General features: G+C 46.3%; 1 protein-coding gene across 2 annotated transcripts in view; it reads right to left on the bottom strand.

Annotated features, from left to right (window-relative positions):
• LOC139260043 (disco-interacting protein 2 homolog A-like) overlaps positions 1 to 23167 on the bottom strand; it is a 441929-nt gene that overhangs the window by 73061 nt on the left and 345701 nt on the right. For both annotated transcript variants that reach the window (XM_070876128.1, XM_070876127.1), the window contains exons 28-29: positions 5206 to 5317; positions 4522 to 4631 (exon numbers count right to left, since the gene is read on the bottom strand). In XM_070876128.1, coding sequence (XP_070732229.1) covers positions 4522 to 4631; positions 5206 to 5317 — 222 coding nt within the window. The remainder of the gene's footprint in view (positions 1 to 4521; positions 4632 to 5205; positions 5318 to 23167) is intronic.

Raw genomic sequence — 23167 nt, 5'->3', positions numbered from 1 at the left:
TTTATTTTAAGAGTAAAAGCACACAGAGACTTCATGAAAGTAAAAGTTTTTACACTGGAGATTTAAACTGAAAAGGCTGCAAGCTGTGGGACCGAAGTTGACATTGATGTTGTCTGTGTTTGTCGGCTTTCGAAACAAAGGAAGTTAACTCTTTTGCAGGCAGCTGTGAACTCTGTTTTAATTCAATGGATACCTTTTGAATATTGGAAATGTTCTTTATTTGTTCCTGGGGTAGAAGGAATTTTAAGATCATGTTACAAATTAACCCCTAGGGCTCTTAAGCAGAGTCACCAGAGATTCTCTGTTTCTTTTGTTTTAAGTAGGTGACCAGCGAGAAGAAGCAATGTTGTTTAAAGGGGTTAGTGGATTGCGCCTGAGGGATCAGGAGAGCACACCACCACAACCGACTACATTTGGCCCCGAGTAAATATCAGGAGTGGGAGGTGGGGGGGGCAGGTAATAGAACAAAACTATGCCAGGGTAGAAGTTTTGAACTCCGGTACAAGGGACTGTATAAAATCGTTGATAAAGCTAGTCCCATGGTATATGCAGCCCGGTTACCCAGGAGAATTAAATGGTTTTATATTAATTAGATTAAGTTTTCTCAGTTCACCAGAACAAAGACCTGGTGTCGAGTGTTTATTTTAAATACTCCATTACACACACTCTTCCTCAGACGACCGAAGGCTGTGCTGGCACACTGGAGGCAGTGTTGGACCTTGTCATCGATGTCTGTCCTTGCTGATAGTAGGCTCCCGAGGTATGGAAAATGGTCCACGATGTGCAGGGCCACGCCATGGATTTTGATGACCGGGAGGGCAGTGCTATTTGGCAGGGTCAGGTTGGTGGAGGACCTTTGTCTTACGGATGTTTAGCGCAAGGCCCATGCTTTCGTACACCTCGGTGAAGGTGTTGGCTTGGAATTTGTCCTCTGAGTGTGTGCAGGCGCAAGCGTCATCCACGTACTGCAGTTCGATGACAGAGGATGGGGTGACCTTGGATCTAGCCTGGAGGCCCCGCGAAGGTTGAACAGGTTCCCATTGGTTCTATAGTTTAAGTTCCACTCCATCAGGGAGCTTGCTGAGAGCATTGCAGCGAGAAAAGATCGAGAAAAGCATTGGTGTGATGACGTAGCCCTGCTTGACCCCAGTCCGGACTTGGATTGGGTCTGTGGTGGATCCGTTGGTCAGGATCACGGCTTGCACGTCATGATGGAGCAGGCGGGGGATGGTGATAAACTTTTGTCGGCAGCCGAAACGGAGGAGGAAGCTTCATAGGCCCTTATGGTTGACAGTGTCAAAGGCCTTTGTGAGGTCAAAGGAGGCCATGTACAAGTGTTAATGCAGTTCCTTGCATTTCTGCTATAGTTGACGCGCGGTAAAGATCATGTCCGTTGTACCACTTAGTGGACGGAATCTGCATTGCGACTCTGGGAGGAGCTCTTCAGCCACAGAGAGAAGACAATTGATGAGGATTCTTGCAATGACTTTCCCAGTGGCCGACAGCAGGGAGATTCCTCTGTAGTTACTGCAGTCGGGTTTGTCTGCTTGTTTTGAAGATGGTCGCAATTACGGCATCTCTCAGATCTCCTGGCATGCTCTCCTCCTTCCAGATAAGAGAGATGAGGTTATGCATATGTGGCAATAGTGCTTCTCCGCTATCAAGGGAATGGTGCTGACCGCAGCCATAATCGCTGCAGAGTGGAAAAGCAGCGGAACATGTGACATGATGCATGAATGTAACGGGTGCTCATTGAGGGACAACAGCGTTAATGATACAGGAGGGGGAAGGCCTCCGTTGGAGATGTCGATGTTCCAAATACCTTAATGGATCAGAACCTTTGAAACACCAGTTCCAGATCGGGTTAGGTGACCACAATAATCCTGAGTCAAATCCAACAACCTGGGCCCGGTTATTATCTATTCAACCAGTATCTCTTACCTCGGGGAGGAAGGACAGGCCTTAAACTGGCCACGGATGAGCTTAAGACACCAAGGGTTGGTGAGGTGTGATCCGGTAAGCAAAGGTGGCTCTTCCAGGACCACCTATGATATCCAAGTTACCCCCAAAAGTAAAGACATCCCAGGGAAATTGTCCAGAGTTTAGGAAGGATCCAAATATTGGATTGGTAGCTACCCATACGTATACACATCTTTATAATGACACAAGTTATGAAATGGTGCCAGTTGTTCTCCACTTTGGGGCTATACCTCTCCCTGAGGACCTCTGCCCCCCGACTTCTATCAGGAGCTGGCAAAGAACGATGCCAAAGAACATTGGGGAGCAGGAAACTGGGAAGGGGACACGGAGCAAGTAAATATGAACAGGACCAAGGCGAGATGGAGAAAGAAAATAGGATTATGGGTATGGTTGGGCATCAGAGCCACTGCAGGGATGACAGCCTGGAACAGAATAGATAGAGGGCATGTGGGAGCACAGTAAGGCCATGAAAAAGCAGTTGAAGGGAATCCTGACAGGAATGAATAAAGAAGGAAAAGACGTGATTCAAGAATTGTCCCAGAACTTATTAATTAGAGAGGAGGCTGGCTTGTTTAAACAGATCCAAGGTTATGTTAACATGTTCTACAATGACACAAAAGAAGCTGAAAGAAATATCTCGAAGGCTAATGTGTGCGCCATTTATGGGAGTTATATGTTGGATCAGGTAATGGCTAGACTCAATGATAGCAAGAATAACCGTATTCCATCCTTCATTAACGATAGAATGATGCAAAGCTGGTTTACTGACCATAACCACACTATCGGGGCACGACAACACAGATTGTCTTAATTTAGTGACGGGGAGGATCACCATGGGGATGTGAGTTTGGTCCTCATTGTGCTCTGGCTGTCAAGACTGGAGAAAAAGGAGGAATGGGGAAATGTTTAAAGTAGAATCAATAGGAAGACTGGAAGATGAGGTCCACTTGGGCGACGATAACCACCCTCCGATTTTAATTAAGAAGGTTCAAACTTGGGAAGGCCACAACACGGAGTGCTGTTCTGAAAAGAATGGGGCTTACCTATGTAGGTGTGACGTGAGAAATCCAGGACGTCCAGCTTGCAGGTTCACACTGGACAGTGAATCCTTGATGTGTAGCATACACCTCAAGGTAGGGACAAAATAAGTCCCAGTATGTATTTCCAGGCTATGGTTCATATTGTTTGACCACTAACGCTAACAAAATGAGACATGGGAGCCAGGAGTGTCCCATTAAAACACCTACATTTTGTTTCACACTAACCGCTCCAGCCATATTGGGGGACCACCAGTTACTCCCAGTAAACATTCATAGCGTTACCGAGCTTAGGGTAGATTTCCTAGAACAAGCAGAGGCTTTGAAAGCAGTAACCAATTTTGGCCATCCACTTCCCCTCTTTCTTTAAGCCTGAAATGTATCCTGCAGAGATCATCGACCTCACAGAGGAATCTGGTGCAAATGGTGCAAAATAATAACATTACCAATAAAGTCACACAAAAATTAGGAGACCGCTCATGGTAGGAAGCAGTGTACAATGTGGGGCAACACCCTTGGCTCTGAATCCTCTCAATGTTCATGATACTGGCACAAGCTAAAATAGTGGTTATAGGAATCTTTATGCTGTGTTACTTGAGGAGACCTGTTAAATCATTGCACCACAAAGTGCGCATCCTGGAAATGTCCACTTATACCACGTCAATGAAGGATCAATAAGGATATTTCTCCCTCAAGGCTGCGAGAGTGTGGTTCGGAATTAAATAATTTGTGTCAAAAAGTATTAATGAATTAATGATTAGGAATGTGTGTATGAGGATAGACGGACACTCTTTAATATGGGCAGGCTCGCTAATGTAAGCATGTGAACTGTGACCTTTGACTGGGTAATGTGGACTTGTGAACTGTGACCTTTGACTGTGGAAAGAGTTCGTGCTGGAGTCAGCAATGAACAAAGGAGGCGAGCTTGCTTTTGAAATCCCCCCTGGAAGGACGTCATTGGACGAGGCCAGTGCAGGAGCAAGGAGAACCAAAGGGAGGGTGATCCTGCAGCTTGGGAACCAATCACCGGGCTCAACTGGTGATTGGTAAAAGCCAGCCAAGCCCCGAGAAAACGCAGCGGAGGAGGAAGGAACGACGAGCTAGTAAGGACGTGAAGACGTCAAGAGGTCACAACGCACAAAGTTCGAGTTAGCGTCCATGTTTAAATGGGAAGTAAAGCCTGTGTAATACTTGTTAATTACTACCTAGGTTTGTTAAAATATATGCACGTGTGTTTAATAAATCTTTCCAAATGATCACAAGTGAAGTCGTCTCACTGTCAATTTCATGCCAGTCGCAGCCAGTAAAATTACACAGCGAGCAGGCTTAAACTGTGCTGTAATGCCCTTAACAAATATAATCCATCTACTGAATGACCAATGAAAAAGATACTTTACAGCGAGAGGCATGGAAGGTCAAATTGCGTTGTACAGTTTGCTGATTTTATTAATTGCCACAGCTGCCTCAGTAGCGCATACAACTTTCCACAGTAAAGAATCCATACCTTCACTCCTGCCAGAATTCCAGTAGTGGATACACTGAAGTCCAAATATGCCAACATTTCAGGTGTCGGTGCTTTGTATATTTGGGGTGGCTTCTTTCGGGGTAGGTCATCTAATTGAAATTCATAAATTTGTCAAAAATCATCAAAATGGGATTTCCTTAAAACATCAGTACTAAACTCACCAGGAAAAGTGAAACAATTTTATTTCCCACATAATAGTATTGTGTACTGCTGACACACTCAGTAATTTTACATTCACTGCCCACAAGAGGCAAAATAGACTCAGATTGGATCAGGTTAATATATTTAATAGGATATTATTTACAAGATTCACATCTGCCATAGATATTTTCTTGGGTACAGCAGGGGTGGCAACTCCCATAAGTTATCTGAGAATCTTACATTGAGCTAATATCTAGCTATTCAATAGTGTAACAATAGGACCCCTTGTGATCCGAATTGGATGTTGTGTCTTTCATATGTGCTCTTCTTCAATCTTTCTGAAAGTGAACTGAAACATTTTAATGAGATGAAGCTGGATACAAATTGTTATATTATTTTACAGTCAGCAAGTGAATGTACAGATTAACAGTTTTAATCAATTCTCCCCAACAGATTGCTAAACATGAAGGCATCTATTATCCAACTAATTTACAGCTTTTTCAATAAAAAACAAAATCCTACCGGTATCTAAAACTGTGGGCCAGGTCTTGATATCAACGGCTGCAGCTGCCTCCTTTGAACGGAGTAGTTTTAATATCGATTGTGTCGTAAGTATGCAGACAGATTTGCTTACCTACAGGAACAAAAGTAACAACAGTCAGTTGTTACAATTTCTACAGAATCATTGAGATGCTCAGTTAATGACCAGAATTTGTGGAGTAATAATGGATGTGCCATGCAAAGAAAGACTTGAGCTGCCCAAAACAACATCTCATTCACCCAACCACCTATGGTCATTTTCTGCTGCTGACACCACAACGTGACAATTTCCTTAACAGAAATGAATTGCTCTAGCTTTCAGCATTCCCACACTATGAAAAACAAAAACAGAGGATGCTGCAAATGCCCAGTACGTCAATTGGCATCAGAGATAAAGATAGCCAGAATTTTGGGTGAGGCTCTTCAATCAAATTGAACATTTTCTGTTTTTATTCCAGAATTGCAACATTTATGGGGTTTTTCTTCATCTCCAATATAAATGCCAAGTCATTTTAATTACTGTAAAACACAGCAGTGTCATGCATTTTGATTATGTCAACGAGCCTCAATAGATGACCAACTTCAACATAGTAGCAGGTGCTACCTGTGCCTGACCATTTTGCTGCCAAAGTGAAAATACCCTAACTTTAGATTTAAAAAAATTGTTTTCTTCTTATTTTGGCAAGTTTTAGCTGAAGACACCATGCAAAGTTGGTCAGGGGAGCCAACGGTGGAAGAAATCCATCCCAAGTTTATACTGGCAGAACTCCACATCTATCCAAATGGCTTGAAGACAAATAAAACACGAAGTAAGCTTTGTGAGCCCAAGGCCATATTTGTCTGGTGTGAAATAGTGTTGATAAACCAGCTCCCTCAGTTTGAGCTCACTCTGAATTCCAACTCATAGTATTTACACAATTACAAAAGCACAACACTGCAGATGCTGGAAATCTGAAATAAAAACAGAAAATGCTGGAAATACTCAGCCGGTCAGGCAGCATCTGTGGAGAGAGAAAAACAGAGTTAACGTTTCAGGTCAATGACCCTTCAGCAGAACTAGAAAAGGTTAGCGATGTAATAGAATTTTAAGCAAATGTTGGGGCAGGGGAGGAAAGAACAAAAGAGAAGGTCTGTGATAGGGTGGAAGGCAGAAGAGATATTGGGCTAGAATTTGGCTAGCCTAATGCACGTTTTTTCGGCGATTTCACCTTTTTTGTTGTTAAAAGATACTTACCAAATTTGGCCAAAGGTTAAGAATGACGGTTTTGAAATATCGCTGAAAAGCAGATCGCCAAACGTAGAAATCCCAAAAAAATACGAACGCCTAAATTTAGCCGTTCAGCGAACCCGTACTCGGGTGAAAAAACAACACCTGAGAAAAGCATACGTTGCAGCCCCAGAAACGTCAGTAGCTATGAAGACCTACAAAAAAGGAAAGTTGAAGGTTTTATTTTTTAATTCTTTTTCAGCGATTCATTACTTATTGTGGATGTTTTCTGATTTTTTACTTTAGGATTTTTGCAATTTTATTTTGTGTTTTCTCCCCTTTTGGCGTTAATCGGACTCAGGCTAAAGTTGGCGACGACCGTGGTATCCACCACGAGTCCTCCAGTAACGCCGATTTTTATTGACAGACATATTTTTGAGCCAAATTTACTCCCTTAAAATATAGCAACATTTTAATTCTTATTTTTTTCCCCAAAAATGAAGCCAATAACAAAATATCGACAACTGGCTAAATTCTAGACCTAAGAGACAAAAGGGATGATGGTGCAAGGTAAAAGAAAATGGTAATGGGGCAAATTAAGAAATGAAAGATGAGTCTAGATAGGGTGTAAATGAAAATGGCAGAATCAACAGCTGCCATGGGAAAGAGAAAAGAACAGTAAAGAGAGAAGAAAATATTGGCAGGAGGTGTGGTCTGAAATTGTTGAGTCCAGAAGGCTATAAAGTGCTGAAACGAAAGATGAGGTGCTGTTCCTTGAACTTATGTTGAGATTCATTGGAACAGTGTTAGAGGATGAGGACTGAGAGATCAGAGTGGGAGCGGAGAATTAAAGTGACAGACGAACGGAAGCTCGGAGTCACACTTACGGACTGAAGGCTTATGGGAGAAGAAAAAATCATCTGTAAACAAGCTGAAGAAAGGGGATCTTGGGGATGGGCATTCCACAGGCAATTTGGATTCAAGCAGGAAGGTGGCATGCTTCAGGTCATCAGAATTGGCCAAACAACAAAAGGGATAAGTTATCTCTGGCCAAACAGAAACTGGACACCAGGCTACCATGAGGGGCCAGCATGCTATAATAATAACAACTTTTAATTATATAGCGCCTTTAATTTTGTAAAAACGTCCCAAGGCGCTTCGCAACAGTGTTACAAGACAAAACAAATACATTTGACACCGAGCCACAAAAGAAAAAATTAAGGCAGATGACCAAAAGCTTGTTTAAAGAGGTAGGTTTTAAGGATCTCCTTAAAGGAGGAAAGAGAGGCGGAGAGGTTTAGGGAGGGAGTTCCAGAGTTTAGGGCCCAAACAGCTGAAGACACGGTCACCAATGGTTGAGCAGTTATAATGAGGGATGTTCTAGAGACAAAGGAGTGCTCTTTCTCGCGAGCTGAAGGAAGAAACCAGAGGGAGCTGTTGTGAGCCGGCATGCCAAACACTCGGAACTTATAATCCAGTTGGACTGATCACTCAAGGGATTATACGTAAGCCAGTTAACGCAAACACATAAATATTGCGAGAGAGATTATACGCAACCGGTTAACTCAAGGGCATAGATATTGCGAAAAAGGCTTTTTAATTGTACGTAAACAGGTTAGCTTAAGTGCATAGATATTGCGAGGAAGGAATTTTAAACCTGTAAGCTAGAGAATTTGTAGTTTCTTTTGATGCTTTTAACCCTGTATTCAACAGTGTTAAGCTAGGGAGTTTGTAGTCTCGTTTGATACTTTTGAACCTGTACCCAGCAGTGTTGAACTAGGAACATAGTCTGAAGGAACTTAATGTCCCCTCACAAAAGCGCCGCATCAGAAGGCAGTGTTGCTGATAGCTTACTGAAGATAATATTAGGGTAAAATTGAGAGAGCAGGAGACGGAGATTGAGGAGTTAAAGAGGAAAGCTAGTGATAGGGAAGCAGTAGTTAATCGCCTGCTGAAGGAGTTGGAGAAGTCACGGCAAGGCAGAAAAGCTACGACAGGAGAGCACAATAGAATATTTGCAGTGTCAGGTTACAGAGTGTTCCGGGTGATGTGATGATTGGGAAGGGGAGTGCATTAAAAATTTTAGGCACGGCCAGGAGGCAGCCAGAGAAGTGAAAACAGCTTTTAAAGTGCTGCAAAACCAAAGAGTGTGAAAATGATCACACAAGATGTGTGCAGAAGATTAAAAAAATAGAAAAGAAACGCGGCATAAAAAAGGGAATTATTTGCCTAATGAACCCCTGTATGGAAGGAGAAGTAGAGAAAGGAGGGGAGTCCGATGATGGGCCCCAGTACGGGGATGTAAGGCCTCCACCTGAGGCGCCTGGGCACCCAGCGCCAATGAACCCCATGTGGCAACAAAGGTTCGCGCTGCCTGCACAAGATGACCAACTGGGGGCTTTGCAAAGTGATTATGTGGCCCCCTATAAAACGACCCAGCTAAAAGAAATGGTTCAAGAAGTACAGAAGTTGGGGATAGGGGACGATCCCAAGCAGACGTTTCAGGAGATTGGGGTAGTTGCGGGTTAAATGAATGCCACGAGGGGGAGCAAATTAGGACGTTGCTATTTGCTCTCACTCCGACTGTACTCGCAGGCTTGCCCGCAGCCACAAAAAGAGGCGGAACTTTACAGGGCCTCAAGGACAAGAAACTTGCAGCAATGGGGTGCGATTATGGGAAGCCCATGAATTCCCCGGTGTGGCCAGTAAAGAAGCTGGACCGGTCGTGGCGCATGAAGATCGATCGGGTCAGTAATACTAAACAAAAACCCGGTGAGCTGCCAGAGAGTTTTGCGGACAGATTGTGACCTAGTAATGCAGCAGCGTGTAGAGGTAACTGAGTTAGGAATAACCTCCAGCAACAGCCAATGAACTATTGGTTGAGGACCCTGATTGCAAATAGTTTGCCCCACATTAGGACTAAGGCAGATATATGGTATGATCCCCAAGCAGATAATACTGAGGTGGCCGTCTTGAGAAAGTTGACTCTGGCATTCAAAAAGGAATGGAACATGGTACTGGATGAGGAGGAAACAAAGCCGAAGCCATGGGGAAAGGCGTATGAGAGTAGGGGGTGGAAACAGGAAGGCTCTTACTCAGAAGAAGAGCGGTGTTTCAACTGTGGGGAAAGGGGGACACTCCATTCGGGATTGTAGGAAACCCAGGAAAGCTCAAAGGGGTTATCAGGAAAAGAAGCCAGAGGCACCCACAACTGAAAAGATTTTGTTCGAGCTAGTAAAAGCGTTGCACGCTTTAAAGGGGATAGGCCCAGTGCAGTTGTAAAAGGGGAAGACCCAGCGTCCTCATCTCAATGACGAAGCTGCGCCCGGCCTGAGTACTTCTGTCCTCTCGGGTACGATGGATGGGGACGTCCACGTGTGGACATAGAGGTAGAGTGCGTCAGAGGGGAATTCTTGGTGGATACTGGGGCTTTAAGCACAGTTGCCCACTTGGAATGCCCCGCCAAATCACCATGGTCGTCTGGGACACCCTATAAGTTAGCCGGTTTTACAGGTAATCAACAGGCGGGGCTGGTATCTAAACCTTTAAGTTTTAAGGTAGGGGATATAAAAGGGAAATGGGAGTGCATCCTGATAAAGTGGGAACAGCCAGGAATAGATGTCCTTGGGTCATAATGTGATAGTAGATATGCAAAATGATTGTCTGCTGCCCCCCACAGACAGTGACAAGACAGAGGAAGTAGTAGTGATTCCCCAAACGGTGGGGAGAATGAAGGGCTCAGCTTGTATGATGCAGCTCAGGGGCAGATACAATTGGGAAGAGTCTCTGGCACAGGTTCCCGAATCATTTAGGGAGGTACTGGAGGGGAGGAAAAAGAGCTCTTGCGATACATAAACACGATTGCAGGTGCATAGCAGGCATGCCAGTGCAGGTGGATGGGGAGCCTGTGGTTAGGGCCCAGAGGCAGTATAGTTTCCCAAGGGAGGCAGAACCGGATTTGGAAAAGGTGGTTGAATTGCTGGTGGAGCAAGGGGTCCCAAGACCAATAGCGGCCCACGTGAATTCACCGGTGTGGCTGGTAAAGAAGCCGGAACCGGTCGTGGCACATTACTGTTGATAAGAATATACCGGCCTGCGCCCCAACGGTGGCAGCCATGGCAGATTTGATTGGGAATATCACCTAGTCAGCCACGGTCTTGGATATATCAAACGGATTCTGGTCGATCTATGTCCAAAGAGAGGACCAGTATAAGTTTGCTTTTAATTTTAAGGGATAGCAGTACAATTGGACATGTTTGCCCCAGGGTTTCCATAACAGTCCCTCCATTTTTCATCAGAGTATGGCCCACATTCTGCAGGAGATCAGTCAGTCAGATTGTTTGATTCAGACTCTTCTTCTTCTTCAGCAGTCCCTTGGAGTCGAGGATGACGTGCTTCCACACTAAAAATGAGTTCTCAGGTGATTGATGAGTCCAATGCAGGATCTACAGTCTCTGTCACAGGTGGGGCAGACGGTGATTGAAGGAACAGGTGGGTGGGGTGCCTGGGTTGCCAAACGCCCCTTCCGCTGTCTATGCTTGGCTTCAGCTTGCTCTTGGCGAAGAGACTAGAGGTGTTCAGCACCTTCCCAGATGCTTTTCCTCCACTTTGGGCGGTCTTGGGCCAGGGATTCTCAGGTGTCGGTGGGGATGTTGCACTTTTTGAAGGAAGCTTTAAGGGTGTCCTTGAAGCGTTTCCTCTGCCCACCAATGGATTTGCATAATCTTGCGGAGGCAGCGTTGGTGGTACTTCTCCAGTGTTTTGAGGTGCCTGCTGTACGTACTCCATGTCTCTGAGCCATATAGAAGGGAGGGTGTCACTACTGCTCTGTAGACCATGCGCTTGGTGCCGGATTTGAGGTCCTGGTCTTCAAACACTCTCTTCCTCAGGCAACTGAAGGCTGCACTGGCACACTGAAGGCGGTGTTGGACCTCATCGTCGATATCTGCCTTTGTTGACAGTAGCTCTCGAGGTATGGAAAATGGTCCACCTTGTCCAAGGCCTCGTCATGGATTTTGACAACCTACTGCTCACAGAGACAGAGGAACAGCATAGAGAGTTGCTGAGGGAACTATTGGGCCTTCTGCAGAAGGCGGGGTTAAAAATTAACTCTACAAAGGCCCAAGTAGGAAAAGGAAAAGTGCAGTTTTTGGGGTTCACACTGAGACCTGGAGAAAGAGCCATAGAAGGAGCAAAACGCAAGGCCGTCCAGGAACTTCCAGTCCCGGGGGAGATCTGCAAACTGCTCCTGTCTTGGGGGCGATTGCTGAGGCAAAGGAGTTTTTCTTGGAAGCGGCGGCCACAGAAGCAAGTCTCAGTGCCGTATTGTTACAGGACAGACATGGGAAATTGGGCCGGTGGCGTATAAAAGATGGGACTGTGAGCAGTACCAGAATAGTGCGGTGGACGCTGCAGCTAGCCGCATCCAATCTGAAGACGGTAGTGAGGAGCGAGCCCTGATTGGTGGCCACTGTGACCTTTGAGGGGATGCCGCACACTTGCTCAGTGGAGGGGGTATGGGAAACAAGAAAAGGGTTCTATGCGGGGACCCACCCAAAAGGACAGGATATCTATGTAGATTGTTCCCCTCTCTACGGAGTTCGACCAAAGAACTGGGTGCGGGATCTTTGACCCAGACCGAGGGGTAGAAATTATGTTAAAACTTCCCTCAAGAATGAGTGCGCAACAGGCTGAATTGGCAGTCGTTGTGTATGTAATAACTCACCCAATGGAGTTCCCATTCCCATACAAGATATGTTTGGACTCAATGTTCACATGTAATTCATGTACAGAATACCTGGCTTTATGGGCGAGAAGGGGGTTTAAGTCAGCACACAGAAGGCCCCTGGTGTTGACCTCTCTGCTGAAAGGGACACTGGGAGCTATTGAAAATCGCCAACTCGACTATTGCATTCAGAAAGTGAAGACCCACTCAAAATCAGAACTTAAGTGGGAAGGAAACAGGCGGACAGACGAGTTAGCAAAGAAGGGAGCAGTAGAAGGAACGGTATGGGACCTATATCAGTCAGGGATTTTGGTGGCCTTGGTACTGAACGATCAGACCCGGGAAAATACTGTTTCCCCTGCCCCTGGATTTGACTACATTGCAAAGTGGGGATGGCATGCTTTAAGGGGTCATCCGGGATAAGAAAGATCAGTTACCTGTGGAGGGACCTTATGGGGCTGATGATGTTACTGTGAAGAAAGGAATGTTTTTCAAAGGGGAGAAATGGGTAGCCCCGGAAAATTACAGGGAGAAGTTTATAAAGTGGCACATGGAGGGCCTGGGGTGGGCCACCCCAGCCCAGAAACTACCTGGAAAAGAGTAGGAGTAGAAGGGTGGTGGCCGCACCCGAGGGGGGGGGATGTACAGGAGTACTGCGAGAACTGTTTAATATGTGCCGCGAACAACCCAGACCCGTATCGGAGAAAGGCCCTTTTGGGACATACCAGACGTGTGGAAGGACCTTGGCAGTGTATTCAAATTGATTTTGTTGGGCCCTTACCGACCACTAGGTGGGGCAACAAGTATTGTCTAGTTCCAGTGGATAGTTTTACCAAATGGATGGAAGCGTTTCCTTGTCGGGCAGCCACCGCCGGGAATATAGCTAGAATACTAGTGAAAGAGGTTTTTTTTTCCCTGATGGGGGCTCCCAAAAGTGGTGGAGTCAGATCAAGGGAGTCATTTTACAGGGCAGATCATGCAAAATACACCAAAACGCCTGGGGATGCAACAGAATGCCTGAACCAGATCATGAAAGAAAGGCTGAGGAAAGCGGTAGGAAACAACCCAAAATCATGGGACGAAATATTACCGTTGGTTCTGATGAACATCCGAGCCGATCTCTCCAAAGGCACCGGGTATTCACCGCATGAGCTAGTCATAGGACGACCCCCACCCAAGAAAGTGAGGTAAATCGATTTGTCAAAAGTTTATAGAATACGTTGAGGGAACTTCATCGTTACGCTGCCCATCACACAGGGCATAACATTTGCAAAATAAGGTGTGTGTAGAACCTCATAAAACCCAGGAATGGGAAATACATTTTTTTTTATTTCAAAGGACCAAGTTATGGTCCAGAACTACGTCCGGGTGGGTGTTTTTGAGCCCCTCTAAGGGATCTTTCAGTATAGCGGACAAAGCCAGGCCGCTAGGATATGCTGTACGATCGTCCAAAAGGGTCAAGTGGTTTCTTATTAATCAGGTGAAATGACACAAAGTAGGGGGGAGTGGAAGATTTAAATGGGGCAGTAATGAGTTTCAGAATGTTGAGGGGGCGGATTGGGGATCTACCTGGTCGGGTGAAGACCAAACCAATCTAATACCCGACATTGTCGCTCCCAGTCAAGGACAATCCTCGCCCGTTTCACCGCTCCCACACTCAGTCTAAGGGCAGTCAGAGTCTCGCAGGAGAAGCAACCGAACCCGAAACCCAGGAAGATATTGCCAGATGGGGCGAGTTATTGCTGGAGAAATTTCTGGCCAAAGAATCACACATACATACGTGTAGAAAGAAATTGGATAAAGGACACGACTAAGTGTCCTAATCATCCTCAGCTCGGAATTCAATTAGTTTAGAAAGGGTGAGAAGAATTGCTGGAAGAGAAGGATGGGTGTCCTATTCCGTTTCCAGGTTCTGGCAATGGATTGGTGTTAGTTCCTGGTGAGATAGTTACGTTAAACAATGTCGTGCTGGATGAAAGAGAATTAATCAAACATATCCAGCATCGACTTGCCAACTTGGTGTAGTCGGCCTACTCGAAATTGGCTCCTGGACCGTTTGGAACAGTTGGTTAAGATTTTTTGGAGGGAAAACAGCGAACAAAGGGAAGAAGCAGAGAAAAAGGAAGAAGAGGTTGTTCAGTCACCAAGTAGAGGAAAAAGCGTAGCTTGTGGAATAACGTTTAACCGTGTGGGATTCAGCCATAGGGTGTGTCCAAACGGGAGATATAATGAATTTGGTTAGTCAATTGGGCCAATTGAAGACCAAAGTAAAACGGGCATTTAGGGGAACAAAGGTTCACAACAGTTAAACGCTGAGGTGGTACTCACGTACATATGATCAAGATAGTTCGACAATTGGAAATGCACGCTCAAGCCATAAATTATATCACGAGAGGAGTTCAAAACGCGTCAGATGAGGCGGCTATGAATGATGGGTGCATAATGTTGAGTTCTTGTACACTTCAAGATACAAAGAGCAATCTGGATAGGCTAGCTAAGGGAAGAGTCCCAATGTGGGTATCGGACAAACACTTACGGGAATCCCAACGGTAAGAGTCTAACCTCACAACATCAGTTAAGAAACCTCACAGTTGTGCACGTAGCCCCTCACGAATGTAATGATACCGGTGATGGCGGTCTCATGGGAATAGTTATCCGGATGCTGGTAATGACTGAACCATGGGTCCTGACAAGGGTATACACAGTGAATAATATTGGTTTTACCCGAGATGAATTGTGTTCAAATACACAAACCCACCAAAGTACATAATAAAACACAATGGATCATTGTATCCAGTTGATTTTGATCTGTGTAAAGTTATGGGTCGACTGCGATGTGTATGTATGACGTGCTTATGAACAACGAGACTATGTGTGGTTTTAATGTTACACGAATTTCTAGATACGAGTGCCAACTAACAGCCATAAGAAAGCAGGCTTACACCAATGCGGTGCATAAGGGCACAGGTATCTCGTGTCCAACAACAACCGACACACACTATCGGTACGGGCAGCGCAACGTTACTACTTGTAATGTAAGGAACGGGACCATATGTATCAATGAGTGCTGAAAATTGGCTATAAAACCCTCCTCCCTCTGTTGGTGCAGAAATCTATGTGCATTAATGCGTCTTCCATGAAGGAAGAATTAGGGGATTATCTTTCTAAATTTGGATATGAGCTACCTTGGGTTAACAAAAGTTTGTCAGAATTGGTGACGCAGATCCAAGATGTGCAGAAAGTGTTGCAGGTGATCAAGGGAAAGAATAGACAAAGCAAAGAGATAATCCTTTCAATATTAGATGACCCACCCAGCTGGTGGAGTGGGGTACTAAATTTAGGAATCAATAGAATTGAAATGGCTCCATGGCTGAGATTGTGTTCACGGTTGTTGATGTGGTTTTCAGGTGCATGTATCATGTTGCTAATGACGGAATGGATATTGCGAGTTCAGGCCCGCAAACAGAAGCGACAGCTGAAGGATTTTACTAAGGCGATGGGAGTGTGGTTAATTAATGATAAGGAGCCATAATATGTATTTGTATGGATCTCAATATATATTTGTATGGATCTCAATATGTATTTGTATGGACCTTAATATGTATTTGTATGTACCCTTCCTGTATGTGGTGTGTGAAAAGTTGATTGCATTATGTACTTCTTCTCGGAGTGCTATGGAAATATCTACTAATGTAGGTACACAAGAGACATTTAAAGGGAGGACTGAAGGCTTATGGGAGAAGAAAAAAATCATCTGTAAACAGGCTGAAGAAACGGGACCTCGGAGGATGGGCATTCCACAAGCGGTTTGGATTCAAGCAGGAAGAAGGCATGCTTCAGGACATCAGAATTGGCCAAACAACAAAAGGAATAAGTTATCTCTGGCCAGACAGAAACTGGACACCAGGCTACCATGAGGGGCCAGCATGCTATGAGGTATAAAAAGCAAAGACAAAGGAGTGCTCTTTCTCTAGAGCTGAAGACGGATCCGTATGGAGCTGTTGTGAGCCGGCATGCCAAACACTCGGAATTTATAACCCAGTCGGATTGATTATATGTAAGCCAGTTAACGTAAGGGCATAAGTATTGAGAGAGAGATTGTACGTAACTGGTTAACTCAAGGGCATAGATATTGCGAGGAAGGAATTTAAAACCTGTAAGCTGGAGAATTTGTAGTTTCTTTTGATGCTGTTAACGCTGTATTCAACAGTGTTAAGCTAGGGAGTTTGTAGTCTACTTTGATACTTTTGAATCTGTACTCAGAAGTGTTGAAGTAGGAACTTATAGTCTTTTTAATCTTTTTAATAAAGTCCATTGTATTGGAAAAATTAAAATTTTTAATGCGTCTCAGTGTTCTTATAAGTCATGTTGTTTGAACCTCGTAGGAAAAGTCCAACAGGACTGAACGGAGATGTTCTGCAAAAGTGATCATCCAATTTGCGTTTGGTCTCCACAATGTACAGGAGACCGCATCGAGAGCAGCGAATACAGTATACTAAATTGAAAGAAGTACAAGTAAATCACTGTTTCACCTGGAAGGAGTGTTTGGGGTCCTGGACAGTGGGAAGGGAGGAGGTAAAAGGGCCGATGTTGCATCTCCTACACTTGCATGGGAAGGTGCCATGGGAAGGGGAGGGGGTGATTGAGGAGTGGGATCAGAGTGTTGCGGAGGGAGCGGTCCCTTCGGAATGCTGAAAGGGGAGGGGAAGGAATTTTGTGTTTGGTAGTGGGATCATACTGGAGGTGGCGGAAATTGATCCGTTGAATGTGGAGGCTGGTGGGTGAAAGGTGAGGACAAGGGGAACCCTATCGTGATTCTGGGAGGGAGGGGAAGGGGTGAGAGCAGAAGCGCGGGAAGTAGAACTGACTTAGTCGAGGGCCACGTCAACCACGGTAGAGGGGAATCCTCGGTTGAGGAAAGAGGAAGACATAGGAAAAGCACTAGTATGGAAGGTGGCGTCGTTAGAACAGATATGACGGTGTCAGAGAAACTGGGAGAATGGAATGGAATCCTTACAGAAAGTGGGGTGGGAGGAAGTGTAGTCCAGGTAGCTGTGGGAGTCAGTGGGTTTATAGTGAATGTGCATCAAAAGCCTATCCCAAAGAAGTCGAGGAAGGGAACCATCGGAGATGGACAATATGAGGAAAGGGTGAAAATTGGAAGTAAAGTGAATTAAATTATCTAGTTCAGGGCGAGAGCAGAAAACGGCACAGATAGTCATCAATGTACTGGAAAAAGAGGTGATGGACGGTGTTATGTATTTAACCCTTTGTAACTTGCATTACACCGGACCACCAGAGGGCCCACCTGTTGGAGTCCCAAAGGATCCCAGCATCCCGTGGGAGCACAGTATATAAGCAGGCTTCCCACGTGGTACCTGCACTCTGGAACCTTAATAAAGGAGCGAAGGTCACACTTGCTCATTATACATAATAAATGGTGAGACTGAGTACTATGAGTGTAACAACTGGCAACGAGGTAACGAACAACCGCGCAAAAATGCAAATTACAGTCGGCATCCTGGAGAAGTTCTCAGAAGGGGACGATTGGGAGGCCTTCATGGAGAGACTCGACCAATACTTTGTGGCCAACGAGCTGGAAAGGGACGAGAACGCCACCAAACGAAGGGCGATCCTTCTAACTGTCTGTGAGGTAACAACCTATAGCCTCAAGAAGGATCTCCTGGCCCCAGCAAAACCAACAGAGAAATCCTACGAAGAATTGTGTATGCTGGTCCGGGAGCACCTAAATCCGAAGGAAAGCGTTTTGATGGCGAGATATCGGTTCTACACGTGTCAATGATCGGAGGGCCAGGAAGTGGCGAGCTACGTCGCCAAACTAAGGCGCCTCGCAGGACATTGTGAGTTTGAGGGATTCCTAGAACAAATGCTCAGAGACTTTTTTGTACTGGGCATCGGACATGAGACAATCTTTCGCAAACTGTTGACTGTAGAAACTCCGAATCTGAGTAAAGCCATAATGATAGCTTAGGCATTTATGTCCAGCAGCGACAACACCAAGCAGATTTCGCAGAACAAAGACGTTTCGACTAGTACTGTGCATAAAGTAACGCCGGTTTTGAGCAGAAATGTACAGGGCAGAACGTACATACCGGCTGCTGTGGCCCGACCTCAGTTGATCCAGAATCCGCCATCATCTGTTAATGCGAGGCAGTTAACACCCTGTTGGCGCTGCAGAGGTGCTCATCGGCCCCTCAATGCCGTTTTAAGCACTATGCGTGCAATGGTTGCAGAACAATGGGACACCTCCAACGAATGTGCAGGCGAGCTGCAAACCCTGCAAACCACCACGTTACAGAGGAAGATTGATCCACAGTGGATCAGACTGAGTTGGAAACTCATACGGAGGAGGCAGAAGTGTACAGGGTACACACATTCACGACGAAATGCCCACCAATTATGTTGAAAGTTGAACTGAACGGCATTCCAGTATCTATGGAACTGGGCACAGGGGCAAGTCAGTCCATAATGAGTAAAAAGGCCTTCGACAGGCTGTGAGGAAAGAAGGCACACAGACCCAAACTCAACCCCATTCACACTAAACTAAGGACTTATACCAAGGAACTAATCCCTGTAATTGGCGATGCAGAAGTCAAAGTCTCCTATGACGGAGCAGTACATAAACTCCTGCTGTGGATTGTACCAGGGGATGGCCCCATGTTGTTTGGCAGAAGCTGGCTGGGGAAAATCCGCTGGAACTGAGACGACATACGAGCACTCTCGTCCGTCAATGACATCTCATGTTCCCAGGTTCGAAGCAAGTTCCCATCATTATTCGAGCCAGGCATTGGAAGCTTCTCGGGGATGAAAGTGCAGATCCATTTCGTTCCTGGTACGCGATCCATCCACAAGGCTCGGGCGTGAAAAAGTGGAAATTGAGCTGGACAGGCTGCAACGTGAAATCATGATCGTGCCAGTGGAATTCAACGACTGCGCTAGCCGATTCCCCCGGTACTCAAGGAGGACGGTACAGTTAGAATTTGCGGGGAGTATAAAGTAACGATTAACCGTTTTTCGCTGCAGGACAAGTATCCGCCACTCAAGGCAGACGACCTATTTGCGACCCTGGCTGGAGGGACGACGTTCAATAAGCTGGACCTGACCTCAGCCTACATGACGCAGGAGCTGGAGGAGTCTTCGAAAGGCCTCATCTGCATCAACATGCACAAAGGTCTGTTTATCTATAACCGGAGCCCGTTCGGGATTCGGTCGGCTGCGGCGATCTTCCAGAGGAACATGGAGAGTCTGCTAAAGTCAGTTCCTTGTACAGTGGTCTTCCAGGACGACATACTGGTTACAGGTCAGGACAGCATGGAGCACTTGAAGAATCTGGAGGAGGTTATTAGTCGGTTGGATCGTGTGGGGCTCAGGTTGAAACGCTTGAAGTGTGTTTTCCTGGCACAGGATGTCGAATTCTTAGGAAGGAGAATCGCAGCAGACGGCATCAGACCCGACGCCAAGATGGAGGCCATCAAGAACGCGCCACGACCACAGAACATGACGGAGCTGCAGTCGTTCCTGGGACTCCTTAACTATTTCTGTAATTTCCTACCTGGGTTAAGCACCCTGCTAGAACCCCTATATGCGCTACTGCACAAGGGAGATGACTGAGATTAACAAGAGGTTGCCTTTAAGAAAGCCAGAAATTTATTGTGTTCTAACAAACTGCTTGTCCTGTATAATCCATGTAAACGATTAGTGTTAGCTTGCGATGCGTTGTCATATGGGGTCGGGTGTGTGTTACAACAGGCTAATGTTTCGGGGATTTTGCAACCGGTTACGTATGCGTCCAGGAGTTTGTCCAAGGCCGAAAGGGCCTACAGCATGGTTGAAAAAGAGGCTCTAGCGTGCGTTTACGGGGTAAAAAAAAAATGCACCAGTACTTATTTGGCCTCAAGTTTGAGCTTGAAACTGACCACAAGCCGCTCATATCGCTGTTCTCTGAAAGCAAAGGGATTATTACCAATGCCTCTGCCCACATCCAAAGATGGGCGCTCACACTGTCGGCATACAATTATGTAATCCGCCACAGACCGGGCACAGAGAACTGCATAGATGCTGTCAGTTGGCTACCATTGCCCACCTCCGGGGTGGAAATGGCACAGCCAGCGGACTTGCTCATGGTCATGGAGGCATTTGAGAAGGAGAAGTCCCCCGTTACGGCCTGCCAGATCAGGACCTGGACCAGCCAGGATCCTTTACTGTCCTTGGTAAAAAAACTGTGTCCTCCATGGGAGCTGGTCCAGTGTCCCAGCAGAGATGCAGGATGCGATTAAGCAGATGCAAAGACGAGTTATCCCTGCAGGCGGACTGTCTTTTGTAGGGCAATTGCGTGGTCCTGCCCAAAAGGCAGAGACACATTTATTTGCGAACTGCACAACACCCACCCAGGCATCGTAATGATGAAAGCCATATCCAGATCTCATGTGTGGTGGCCTGGCATCGACTCAGATTTAGAGTCATGCGTGCGCCAGTGCAACACTTGCTCTCAGTTGAGCAACGCACCCATCGAGGCACCGCTAAGTTTGTGGTTGTGGTCATCCAAACCATGGTCGAGGTTCCATGTAGACTATGCGGGCACGTTCCTAGACAAAATGTTTTTGGTTGTCGTAGACGCTTACTCAAAACGGATTGAATGTACAATAATGACTCCTTAGCACATCCACGGCCACCATTGAAAGCCGACGAGCTATGTTTGCCACATACGGCTTGCCTGACGTCCTAGTCAGTAACAATGGGCCGTGCTTCACCAGTGCTGAATTCAAGGAATTCATGACCCGCAACGGGATCAAACATGTCACAACTGCCCCGTTCAAGCCCGCATCCAACGGCCAGGCAGAATGGGCAGTTCAGGCCATCAAGCAAAGCTTGAAACCTGTGTCGGGAGGCTCCCTGCAGACCCGGTTGTCCAGAGTACTGCTCAGCTGCCACAGCAGACCCCACTCACTCACCGGGATTTCCCCAGCCGAGCTGCTCATGAAAAGGGCGCTAAAAACAAGGCTCTCTCTTGATCACATGGAGGGCAAGCGGCATCAACAAAGTTTGTACCATGATCGCGCAAATTTGTCATGCGATATTGAGATCAATGATCCTGTGTTTGTGCTCAATTATGGACATGGTCCCAAATGGCTCGCTGGCACGTTCACAGCCAAAGAGGGGAGTAGGGTGTTTCAGGTCAAACAGACCAATTGACAAACGCACAAAAACATTTGGACCAAATCAAATTGCAGTTACGAACAACCCGAAGAGGACACCACCAACTTTGACCTTCCGACACACACACACGTGGCAACTGACATCATAATTGACCACAAAACCGAACTCATCATCCCCAGCAGCCCGGCAAGGCCAGCTGCCCAACAGCCCAGTGAAGAACTGACCAACCCACCCACACCAGCATTTGTACTGAGACGATCGACAAGGGAGCGCAAAGCCCCAGATCGTCTCACCTTGTAAATAAGTTTACTGTTGACGTCACGGGGGAAGTGATGTTATGTATGTAACCCTTTATAACTTGCATCCCTTGGGAGCACAGTATATCAGCAGGCCACCCACAAGGTACCTGCACTCTGGAACCTTAATAAAGGAGCTAAGGTCACACTTGCTCATTATACACAGTACTCAGTCTCACCATTTATTATGAGTGTAACAGATGGGCCCTCAGTAGGTCTGGAACAAAGAATGTAACACATGTCCCACGAAAAGGCAGGCATAGTCTGGACCCATGCGGGTTCCCATAGCAACACCTTTGATTTGGAGGAAGTGAGTGGAGTTAAAAGGAGAAATTGTTCAATGTGACAAGTTCAGCCAAGCGGAGGAGGGTGGTGGTGGATGGGGACTGGTTGGGCCTCTGTGTAAGGAAGAAGCCGTGCGCCCTCAGGCCATCCTGATGGGGGATGGACGTGTAGAGGGATTGGATGCCCATGGTGAAAAGGAGACGGTTGGGGCCAGGAAACTGGAAACTGTTAAAGTGGCGGAGAGCATCGGAAGAGTCGCGGATGTAGGTGGGAAGAGACTGGACAAGGGGAGAAAAAAAAAGTCGAGATAGGAAAAAATCAGTTCCATGGGGCAAGAACAGGCTGAAACGATGGATCTACCAGGGCAGTCTTATTGGTGGATCTTGGGAAGGAGGTAGAAGCGGGCTGTGTGGGGTTGGGGATCTATGAGGTTGGTGGCTGTGGAGGGAAGATTTCCAGAGAAGATGAGGTCAGTTTGGGAAATGATGGCTTGATGTTCGGTAGTGGGCTCATGGCCCAGGGGGAGGTGGGAGGAGATTTCAGAGAGGAGGCATCCAGCCTCCGCAAGGTAGAGGTCGGTCTGCCAAACCAACAGCGCCACCCTTGTCAGCAGGTTTAATGACAATGTTTGGGTTGGATCTAAGAGAACGGACTGCTGCAAGTTCAGAGGGAGGTAGGTTGGAGTGAGTGAGGGGAGCAGAGAAATTGAGACAGTCGATGTCAATGAAAAGATCTTGAGGGTAAGAGACCAGAGGGAGGGGTCTAGGTAGAGCGAAAATTCTGAAAAGGGGAGAAAGGGTCAGCAGTGGGTGGGACTCCTGACCAAAGAAGTGGGTAGAAACCAAGGCGACGGAAAAAGAGCTCTGCATTGTGCTGAGCTGGAAATACATGAAGTGGGGCTATAAGGGGATGAAGCTTGGACGTTTGCTGAAGACTGATCGTTCAGGGTCAGAGGAGGCAAGGTCAGCAGGGGTAGTGAAAACACGGCAGGCAGTGAAATTGGAAGGAGGGATGGGATGAGAGGAAAATGAAAGGGAAGAAAGCTCCAGAGGACCATTGGTGTCCCAAGAGTTGTTGAAGCTTACGATCCTTGACACCTGAAAGGAAGGAAAAAAGTATTTTGTTAAAGTGCCAGATAAAATGAAACTGCGGTCCAGGACAGCTCTGAGATAGTGAGTCGGTGCTGCTGAAGAGAGAGGTCGAGAGCGTGCATGTGGTGGTACATGGCGTTGAGCGTGGATCTCGAGATGCGAC

This window comes from Pristiophorus japonicus, chromosome 3, assembly GCF_044704955.1.
Source record: "Pristiophorus japonicus isolate sPriJap1 chromosome 3, sPriJap1.hap1, whole genome shotgun sequence".
Classification (NCBI taxonomy): domain Eukaryota; kingdom Metazoa; phylum Chordata; class Chondrichthyes; family Pristiophoridae; genus Pristiophorus; species Pristiophorus japonicus.
Note: the sequence above shows the minus strand (reverse complement) of the source record. Positions and strands in the feature narration are given on the sequence as shown.